Source organism: Nilaparvata lugens, unplaced genomic scaffold (genome assembly GCF_014356525.2).
Source record: "Nilaparvata lugens isolate BPH unplaced genomic scaffold, ASM1435652v1 scaffold5394, whole genome shotgun sequence".
Taxonomy (NCBI): Eukaryota; Metazoa; Arthropoda; class Insecta; order Hemiptera; family Delphacidae; genus Nilaparvata; species Nilaparvata lugens.
In genome coordinates, this window is record NW_024091243.1 from 1 (window position 1) to 11,608 (window position 11,608).

The 11,608-nt window shown below is 34.5% G+C and overlaps 2 protein-coding genes across 3 annotated transcripts; both read right to left on the reverse strand.

The window, feature by feature from the left end:
* Positions 1-166: 166 nt before the first annotated feature.
* LOC120355969 (gastrula zinc finger protein XlCGF17.1-like) lies at positions 167-1,654 on the reverse strand. Its single transcript, XM_039444743.1, has one exon. It carries the CDS (start codon positions 1,322-1,324, stop codon positions 950-952), a length of 375 nt encoding a protein of 124 aa, XP_039300677.1. The 5' UTR covers positions 1,325-1,654; the 3' UTR covers positions 167-949.
* Positions 1,034-11,217, reverse strand: LOC111046460 (oocyte zinc finger protein XlCOF20-like). Of its 2 annotated transcripts, XM_039444741.1 has the most exons (6): positions 11,076-11,217; positions 9,116-9,229; positions 5,050-5,169; positions 4,065-4,164; positions 3,379-3,500; positions 1,034-2,167 (listed from the first exon to the last, which is right to left on the reverse strand). In XM_039444741.1, the coding sequence occupies exons 1-6, from the start codon at positions 11,085-11,087 to the stop codon at positions 1,472-1,474; spliced, it is 1,164 nt and encodes a 387-aa protein (XP_039300675.1). In that variant the 5' UTR covers positions 11,088-11,217; the 3' UTR covers positions 1,034-1,471. The 2 variants fall into 2 exon arrangements, with proteins under 2 accessions (XP_039300675.1, XP_039300676.1); XM_039444742.1 differs by lacking the exon at positions 5,050-5,169.
* Between the last annotated feature and the right edge of the window lie 391 nt (positions 11,218-11,608).

Below are 11,608 nucleotides of genomic sequence, written 5' to 3' on the forward strand. Positions count from 1 at the left end.
GATAGGCCTTAAAAAGAACGGCAAAATGAACGACAGTTCGTTTATGATTTGAACAGTTCTTTTTTTCTGCTCAACTTTCTGTCGATGGGTGAACACTCCCATAAGAACCAATGTTAATTGAAAGTGAATTCTGTCGTCTGCCCGTTACGAAAACACGGCTTAACACATTTCTGAACCTTCTTTATTATTTCTCGATTTAATAATAAATTTCAACAATTGAGAAAAGTATTTTGTTGAATAATAATATTTATACATTGTTGAAGAACGATCTGAATGTAAAAATATTGCACTAATGTCTCATGTTTATTTATTTATATTGATTGTTGCTTAATCATCAAATTTGGGAGCCGCCTTATTTATTTATTTTACAATTTTCACAATGGAAGCTTACATATCTATGAATACACTATTATGTAGCTGGGAACTGCCTTATGTATCTAGGAATACACTATTATGTAGCAAAGAACAATATAACAATCATGGTACAAGAGTTTGTATAAAATTAGTTGAGGCTTGGAGAAAATATCCATGTTTCCAAATTGTGCGAAATTTCAATTTGTTCATGTAAGCCCATATGACTGGATATATTCATATTGACAACTCAGCATCATCAGCGTTGTCAAATTGAATAGATCCTGTCATATGGGCTTGCATGAAGAGATTGAAATTTTGCACAATTTGGCAACATAAGTCACAACTTATGTTATATAGACAATATTGATATTTGAAGAATTAATTAACAATTATTGTGGATGGAACATCCAGTCAACTTATTTTGCAATGGAAATCTTCCAAATAATAAAGTTTTTTTTTAATAAGAACTATATTGGAGAGATATTAGATGGACAACAAACCAATAGAGAATAAAATTAGACATTCTAAACTGATGTGTAACAACGCATATAATGATTCATTTTTCCACACTGAGAGAACTTTTTTCAAATACTGTTCACTGGAATGGACTCTCATCGGTGTGAGTGCGCATATGACAAGTTAAATTACCAGACTGGGAAAATCTTTTGGTGCAGACTGAACACTGGTAGGGGTTCTCTTTAGTGTGAGTGCGCATATGAACAGTCAAATCACCAGAAGTGCAGAACCTTTTGGTACAGACTGTACACTGATGAGGTTTCTCTTTGGTGTGAATATGGAAATGAGAAGTCAAACTACTAGACTGGAAAAATCTTTTAGTACAGACTGTACACTGGAATGGCTTCTCATTGGTGTGGGTACGCATATGAACAGTCAATTCACTAGAAGTGCAGAACCTTTTGATACAGACTGTACATTGGAATGGCTTTTCTTTGGTGTGGGTACGCCGCATATGAACAGTCAAATGGCTAGAGTTACAAAGCCTTTTTCCACAGACTGTACACTGGAATGGCTTCTCTTTGGTGTGAGTACGAGAATGAGATGTCAAACCACTTGGATGAGAGAATCTTTTTGTACAGATTGTACACGAGAAAGGCTTCTAATTTGTGTGAATAAGCAAATGAGAAGTTAAATTACCAGACTGAGAGAAGCTTCTATTACAAAATGCACACTGATAAGGCTTCTCTTTGGTGTGGGTACGCATATGCTGTTTCAAATGATCAGACCGAGAGAACCTTTTTCCACAGACTGTACACTGGAATGGCTTCTCTTTTGTGTGGGTACGCATATGCTGTGTCAAATGTTCAGACTGAGAGAACCTTTTTCCACAGACTGTACACTGGAATGGCTTCTCTTTGGTGTGAGTACGAGAATGAGATGTCAAACTACTTGGTTGAGAAAATCTTTTTGTACAGATTGTACACGAGAAAGGCTTCTCATTGGTGTGAATAAGCAAATGAGAAGTTAAATTACCAGACTGAGAGAAGCTTCTATTACAAAATGTACACTGAAAAGGCTTCTCTTTTGTGTGGGTACGCATATGAACAGTCAAATGGCTAGAAGTGCAGAACCTTTTGGTACAGACTGTACACGGGTAAGGCTTCTCTTTGGTGTGTGTACGCATGTGGACATTCAAATAAGTCTGAGAGAAGCTTTTTGCACAGAATGTACATTGATGAAGCTTTTTAGAAGTAGTTTTGCAGTTAACCCTCCCCTCTCCTACCATTTCTTCATTGATGCCTTCTTCCTCATCTTCTGCAGACGAATCACTTCCACTATCAGCTGATGATGGTTTCTGAAATCACAAGGTTCAATAATCAATCAGCAAGTGATGTAATTCACACTTGCAAAGTCACAAATAGTTCCAACATTAAATAATGGGACGGAGCTTTGATCTGGGAGATAATGAAGGAGCATGATTTTACTCAACTGAATATAACATCTATAATAATTCAGTGTAATATAGTTTTTTAATTGTGTTACAATTATGCATATTATATATAATTCTAATTGTATATTGTAATGAGATCCAACCAAGAATGATTGATATTAAATATAGAGATGTCAATACTTATATTGAGGCCACATTATAATGGCTGTATTTGATCAAATTGGTGTTGTTATCCTTGTCTAGCATCACACCGTTACCAGATCGGTTTTTGATGATGTAGAATTATAACTAACAAAATATTCAATCTCAACTACAAATTTATCATTCAATAATAGCGTTATTGTTCTGTCACTAGCTGGCTCAATCTTTGAATAGTAGACTTGAGATGCGCATTAACACTAGCGTCAGGTGAACAATTTTCATAACGGCAAGGAATGTTGTGTGAGTGCGCCACACCAGATTTTTTAATTTCAAATTGGATCCCCAATAAAACCTACTGACAAATTATTCTTCTGAAAAAAAAAATATTTAGCTGTTCTCATAATTGTCACCAACTCTGTATAATTGATTAAAAGTTGCTGGTTTCAAATATCACAATTAGAATTTTATGAGCAAGTTCTCCAACCCTGGGGGTCACTAGTAATGCTGACCTCACTTTATACAGGTATATGTCTTTGTAGAATATGATGCATAACATTTTCCAATTAAAAATTTCATTGCACACTTCAACAAATATTTTTTCTTCTCTCTGGAAATCAAAATTTGGTTTGGTTTTTAAAACTCAATTTTGAAATAATAGAACCTCGACTAGTTCGTTATTATTGTTATTTTTTATTGAGTGGCTGGAGTATCAAACTATGAGAGATTGAAATAAATTGATTCTGAACATAGTTTCTGAATTATTTGTTGAATAATTTATTTTAAATTTCTATTCCGATTTAATGTACAGAACCCACTTTGGATAATTCATTCTTCATGGTAAAGTTGGTTTCCAAAATAACCCATCCAGTTTGGCTGAGCCAGATAACAGGAAGCCATCAATTCCTCCCAATATAAGGGAACATTAAAATATACCATAGGTACCGTATATCTATAATCATTTGGAAATCACTTACATAATCATTATCAACATCATCATAATCGTCATCAGAGCGCTGCTTTTGGTGAAGGGTTCTGGCAATTCTATCCAGCACTCCAATGCGATACAGTTTGATATGGGCAGTGGGTAGAGTTATCTCTGAAACATTAACAAAACGTTCATACTACTTGACACTGCAAAAATCAGAGAGAACACATTTTACATAAAAAGTGTACAAAACTATATCGAATATAGAAGACAGCAAGGGAGGATATCCCATTGTATAGACAGACTGTTGGTCTCCCAAATTTCACTGTTATTTCAAGCTGATTATTGTCGATTTGTGTCTTGAACGAGTGAGAGTGTATATGAACGGCACATTATGAGAGACACTAACAGCATCACATAGATTCACGAAAAAGAACTACTGGGACTATCGGCTTCAATATAATTTAATTAACAAAATAAATCATCTCAACTATGAAAATTAATTATTCAATCATTGAAAAATATATTTCTAGACGATTAGAATATAATCAATTATTCTCAACAAGAATGAACAGTTGATATTACATAAGATATGCCGATATCAGCTAAGGCAGTGGCAAGGCAGAGAAACTGCATCACTGTTCTCCTATCTTTCTCCATTGCCATTAAAACGTGGACCTCACTATAGTTTGTAATTCAATTAAAGAGCGGAATGTTTGCCATAGATCAACCAACCTTTGTTAGATGGTCGTTCCTTGACATTGCATTCATTTTCCATCAAGTTGACTCCTTCGTTTGAGATTGATTGCTCCACTTGTACAGGGGTGGCTGACACCTGCAAATATATTATACATTATAGTTACAATAGATAATACACCCACAAATTATACAGACAAGATCATTTATTATTTGATGATAACAGATAAACTGTGATATGAGACAAGATACGTTTCTGTTTTTATGAAAAAACTAGCAGGTAACCCGTGGTGCTCTGCAATAAAACTTGATAAAAACTGAAAACTTGACCTACTGAAATCCTGAAGAATTTAAAATGGGCCAGTAACCATCCATTGAAATTGTATTTTGAAATCCATACTATAATTAGTATAGTTCTTGTATGTATGTATGTATGGAGTTGTGTGTATTTTTGGCTTCAAAATTTTATAACTTGATTAATGAATAACTTGATTAATTTTCAATGTGCAGAGATAATTAAGTGTAATATTCAACTTTAACTTGGTATTTTAATTCTTCTAAATTCAAAATTTCTAGCTAATGTATATTTTTGGACTAAATTTGAACTTGAACTTTTTGCAGAAGAAAAACATAACCTACTTTTTTGAACCTGTTAATCATTATCAAAATTTGGGAATGGAATAGTTTTGGGCCCTGTTGTTCCTTCTCAATCATATTCATATGATTTGTGATTGTATCCACAAATAATGATTAAATAATAAAGTAAAGAACTTACTGGCTTATACACGTACGGGATAGGAAAATTATGTTTGACGCATCATCACGTCTGAACTACTCAAACTCAACTGATTAACTTGAAATTTTACATATAGATTCTTAATTAACCAAGGATGGTTGTAGGCCTATTTTCAATTCTTCAAGATTTCATTATGTCAAGTTTCCAGTTTATCATGTTTCAAATTAGGCCCTTGCGGAGCACAGGTTTCCTGCTAGAGAATAAATACTTGGATGCAAAAGAAATTACCTGTTCTTCGAGAAGTTTCAGCTCGCCAAGCCTGTCTTCTGTATCAATGATGTCTTTGATGTATGATACCTCTACTGGTACTGGCACTTCATCAGAGACCCTTGATGGTTCAGGATCCACCTTCAAAAACGGAAGAAACCCCGTTTGATAGAGCACAATATAATATATATAGCATAATATAAATAATATTCTATTCGGCAAGAAAATAATTTGTAAATGATTTGATGATGAATTTTCAATTTTATCAAAAAATTATGCTAGAAGCCTTTTCCAGTGATGACACAACAATGCATGTATGGTGAGGTGCACGTTATAATGGCAGTGAAGAAAGATAGGAGAACAACGTTGCCGATCCTCTGTCTTGTCAATGCCTTCTATAGACGGTAGCAGATACAGGTTTATTGATGTAATATTAACTGTTCATTCTCGTTTGAAATAATCAATTATATTCTATCAAGCAAGAAATTATACTTTTCAATAATTTTGTAATGAATTTTCATAATTAAGATGAAATATTTTGTCAATTGATTATTAATTCTACATTGTCAAAAGACGATCTGGCAACAGAGCAAAGTTAGAAAGAGATAGCGCTATATCCGCTTTGTTGAATGATAGACAAGGATAGCAATACCATTGCTCATCAAACACTGCCATTATAACGTGGACCTCGCTATAGACTGTGTACCATGCATGTTCTACCGTTAAGGTGCGTACAGATATACGCGCCTCCAACACGCTCCGCCCTCGCTCCGATCATGAACATTACGGGAGATGATAGCTCTTCTCGCGTTCCACTCTTGCTCCCCGGTCGATCATCAATCGATCTGCTCGAGTGACGTTCGATTGCGGAGCAGAGCGAAAGTCTGTGCGCACCTTTAGAGGCCAGCTTCAGGTCTTGGGACATGCATGATACACATGTCGTCATACATTGCTGTGTCATCACAGTGAAAGGCTTCAAGCAAAGTTTATTGGTAAAGTGTTGAACTTGGTTGTCAAATTCTCAGTACATTATAGATCCATGTTTAAGAAATGGAGGAAATTCACATTTCAGTGCGATCTATGGAAGACAATATAATAAGATTAGAAAAAAATCTGGTGTGGTGCACTCACACAACTTTCCTCGCCGTTATGAAAATTGAAAATCTGACACTACTGTTCAAACGCACCTCAAGTCTACTATTCAAAGATCTGAGTCAGCTGGTGACAGGACAATAACGCTGTGGACACACAAAGTCTGCCATCTCTTCATAGTGAATGATTTAACAGAATCAACAGTTTGCAATTGAGAAATCACATTTTATCGAATTTCGAGCTTATTAGATCAATTTTAGGTGAAAATGTTCCTGAACATTAATTGTAGAGATTCTCATTCTGAATCTTTTTCTCTTGAAATTTGTTGTTTAAATTGTATCTGAAGCCTGATAATTAGGAATCTAAAATCAAACTTTGCATAGATGGGGTGGACTCCAGATATGGGACTTGTGGCAGTTGATAGAGCTTATCAATGACTATTTTAGGTAAGAATTTTATCAAAATCGTTAGAGCCGTTTTCGAGAAAATCGCGAAAACCCCTGTTTTTGACACCATTTTAGTTGCCATCTTGAATTGCGTTTGATCAAAATTGTTCGTGTCGCATCCTTATATTGTAAGGACCTAAAGTTCCAAATTTCAAGTCATTCTGTCAATTGGGAGATGAGATATCGTGTACACATACACACACACACACACACACAAACACACACACACACATACAGACCAAAACCCAAAAACCACTTTTTCGGACTTAGGGGATCTTGAAACGTATAGAAATTTAGAAATTAGGGTATCTTATTTTTTGGAAAGCAATACTTTCCTTACCTATGGTAATAGGGCAAGGAAAGTAGAAAACTCTCCTTGTTCTTCATTTCTACATGTCTTAATGTAAACATAATTTTCAAAATTTATTATTAATAGAAAGTGAAAAAACGTGAAAAAGTGTTTACAGCTTATCTTTGGAGCATACTGAATTCTTATCTATTGAAGTGAACTGGATACTAAACATCACTAATTCGCAATATTTTGAAAAATAGAGGAAAATTTTGCATCAATTTTTTTATTGGATAACACTGCCTTATGATGATGAAGATACAAAAGATATCTGCATCTCTGTGACTCTTTTTCGTTCCTCTTGCTTTGTCGAGTCTTTCGTTCATTCTTGCATTCCAAGTTATGAAGCCAGACACAACTACTGTTCTCTCTTCATTTCATTCTTTCTTTTCAATATTTCTTCTTTACTTTGTTATGTGGAATAAGTTGGAATTAATAAACACACTTCAACAATACGATAGTGTGTTTATAAATTCCAACTTATTCCACATAACAAAGTAAAGAAGAATATTGAAAAGAAAGAATGAAATGAACAGAGAACAGTAGTTGTGTCTGGCTTCATAACTTGGAATCAATCAACCCTTTGTGCTCTTTGCGAACTTGTATGACTTTGTCCTTCCACTCTTGTATTCAGCGTAACTGGATAAAACAAATGTCCTCTACAACTCTGGTTGACAAAGTGGGAATCGTTTGCTACAGCTCTCATATCCAGCATTACTGGCTCACGCCAAAAAGCTCGAACGCTCTCATATCCAGCATGGCTGGATATTGCAGTCCAGCAACTTATTTATTTTTAATAAAATCAAGATCTGATTGGTGGATGACTCTAGCTGTGATTTTTGTTCAGAGCAACTGCATAAATCAAAAGAATCACTTCTTCCATTGCAATATGTTGTTAATGTGTTTGAGAACGTTTTTTTTCCAGTTCATGATAACCATTGCTTAACATTGATGCAAATGAACGTAATTTTTCAATATTAATTATATTATTTTATCAATTTAGCGATTAAAAATAAAAGCTGAAAGATGTCTTCATTGAGCAAACATGACAACTGATTTGAGTTGCATAGTAGCACAGGCTACTGCAATACCGTACCTACTTTGGTTCAAACATACACACAGTTTTCACCTATATGAAGTAGTTAATTATTCTTCTATGTAGCAGAGTTTTGATTAATTTAGTCAATCACTAGAAAATATATTATTCTCCTATGTTTCTTTGAGACATATTGTAGATTGCTAATATCTACCAAATATGAGTGATGACTTGAGGAAGAACTATGAATCGTTTTTTAATGTATATCAACCTCTATTATTGAAGATTTTCATTAAATATGTGCGATTTGAATGAATAATGATTTATCAATATGAAAAATACATTTATAAAACTATAAACACCTTTTTAATCCAAAAAATGAAAATTTGGTATAGGCTTATATAAGGGGTATTTAATAAAAATAAGGATTTCATTTTGTATTGGCTTATCAAAAACCATGGAATATATGAAATGAACAATATGATGAAGTAAAATTGAGCTTTTTAGAATAAATGTAACATTCTAATATTTGGATACTGAATACTGAAGTTTGATAGATTTTGGGAGTTAGTACTGTGCAAGTTGCCAGAGCTGTACGGCCAACTATGGAAATTCTGAAGAGAGCTGTAGCAGAAAAAGAGGGTAGCCAGCGATGCTGGATATGAGAGCTGACGCACAGGAGCCAGTCTGTTTGGTTCAGAGCTATGAGAGCACAGGAACCAGTCTGTTTGGTTCAGAGCTATGAGAGCACAGGAACCAGTCTGTTTGGTTCAGAGCAATGAGAGCACAGGAACCAGTCTGTTTGGTTCAGAGCTATGAGAGCACAGGAACCAGTCTGTTTGGTTCAAAGCTATGAGAGCACAGGAACCAGTCTGTTTGATCCGAGCTATGAGAGCACAGGAAACAGTCTGTTTGGTTCAGAGCTATGAGAGCACAGGAAACAGTCTGTTTGGTTCAGAACTGTAGTGAGAAATGCAGTATCCAGTTATACTGGATATGAGAGCACAAAGGGTTGATTAGTACAAATACCGTTGAGGACTTTTATTTGTCCACAGCCCCGACAGTTGAGGACTGAAATTCAGTCCTCAAATGTCGCAGTCCTCAACTGTTGCAGACCTCGACTGTCGCGTCCCCAAATAAATACTTGGATGCATATGAAGTTACCTGTTCTTCGAGAAGTTTCAGCTCGCCAAGCCTGTCTTCTGTATCAATCATGTCTTTGATGTCTGATACCTCTACTGGCCCTTCATCAGAGACCTTTGATGGCTCAGGATCCACCTTCAAAAACGGAAGAGACCCGGTTCAATGAAGCACAAGAATCAATAAAGTGCTTGGATATACAAATGTATATTGTGTACCGTACACATACTGAATCCTATAGTGAAGTCCACCTTATAATGGCAGAAAGAAAAGATAGAACACTGTTGCCAATATTGTTTGCCTTCTATAGAGGATAGCTGATACCGGTTTAGCCTATCTAATGTAATATCAACAGTTCTTTCTTGCTATAAATAATGATCAATAATATTTTATTCGCCAAGAAAATGATTTAATAATGAATTTCCAATTTTATCAGAAAATTATGCTTGAAGCTTTTTCCTGTGATGACACAACAATGTATGTAAACTGTGTACCATGCATGGAGATAGCACTATCCTCTTCTAGCTCCGCAACGATTCCAGATTGTTCTTCAACAATGTAGAAGATATAGTAATAATTGACAACATATTCAGGCTAATAGACAGAAATAAAAATGAAGGTATCCTTTTTTAAAAATTTTATGATATGGTAAATAAAACAAAAATTAAAAAGGGTATACTTAGGCCCGGTTGCACAAAAGCCGGCTAAATTTTAATCGTGATTAATTTCACGAGAATCAATCAGAGAAGGCCTTTTAGAAAAGACGGCTCCTCTGATTAGTTCTCGTGAAATTAATCAAGGTTAAAATTTAACCGGGCTTTTGTGCAACTGGCACTCAGATTTTTATTTCTTTCTATTCAAGAATATCCCTAACGAAAAAAGATATCTATGCTAATCTGAAATATGAAAATTCATAGTTTAATTATTGGAAATATAATGACAATAAGAAACCTAATTATTAATTAATGACTATAAAAATTATTTATCATTTCAAACAAGAATGAACAGTTAATATTGCCTTATTACCGTTCATCAGATATACCAGTATCACCTATTCTTTATAGAAGGCAGTGGTAAGGCATAAGATTGGCAATGCTATCTTTCTCCACTGCCATTACGGTTAGTCATAATAACATGAGCCTCCAAATTATTCATAGTTGTTGAGAATGATATTGCAACTATAAATATATAAATAAATGAAACAAGTTATAACCTCAAATTCGAATTAATGATTACATACTGTTTCGCTTAACTCAACATGAAATATTGGAATAATAGAAAGTTGTAAGAATAGCCTATTTGTATTTGATGCTTAAAAAATATGTTAGCCTACAACCTGAGTCCCACCGCAAAGTAGACCCACGCTAATCCATGAAAAGCAACCCATGGGATGTTTTGTAAACAATTACCCATTGCTATAGAATATTAATCATAATCAATCAGCTGACGAGTGGATTATTCATTGTATATAAATCATCATTACACAGATGTCTGGATCTGAAACAATGGTTTACAAACATAAATTAATGTTGTCAGCTGTGATAAGAACTAAATACCTAGTGTGTTTGTCTTCTCGGTCTCAAAATTTAATTGTTTTTCAAAGTTTGGAATTTTAAGTTACAACTATTTGTAATTAATTTAATTCAATTTACAACTTTTTTTTAATTTAAAAGTTATTTGTGTGTGATGAATTATGTGTTTTGAATTGTAAATTGAAGAATTTTGAAGTGATACATAACCAAACTACATTTGGACTGTTGTATAAATTAGAATTGGAACCTTTTTGGGAGATTTAGCCTGTGGTACTTTTCTGTAAGTTGTGTAATTCTGAATGATTGAATAAATAAATAAGCATGTAAACATCCCACGGCGTGGGTTGCTTTTCGTGGATTAGCGTGGGTCTACTTTGCGGGGGGCCTAAGTAGCCTATAACAAAACAACAAAAAGGTCTTACATAAATAATAAAAGATACAGTGATACTTACAATAGATTCCATGATTTAAGCGTTATAAAAATACTGGAGAGTAAATCAAAATGTAAATGGCTCAGTTGAAAGTTGAAACTGAAAAATAAAATGGCAGAATAGGGGCGACTGTAGCTGCTTACCACCTGACATGCTGTTAGCGTCTGATAGCGTGGGCTCACCGGCTGAGGGCTAGTGTTTGGTATCGATATCGAAGTTTTGCAAATATCGATATTCTGGGTCAATATCCGATATTTCTGACATTGATGGAAGGCCACCGATACTTTTCTGCCATCGATGTTTTTGATCAATATTTTCAGTACCTATAAAATCAATATTTTCTACTTTTTAGCACCAAAATCATAGGGACAGTTTCTTTTTCTTATCTGTGCTACAACCTACTAGTAGTTCTGTGAACAGTAGACCTCACGCAGTATTCTCAATTCTCATTCACAAGTACCTGATTGAAACTATAGACCTTATGGAAATACAGCAATAGACTGGCTTCTCCACACATATGATAAATGATTTTTATTGCCTTTAAGCCATCAAAA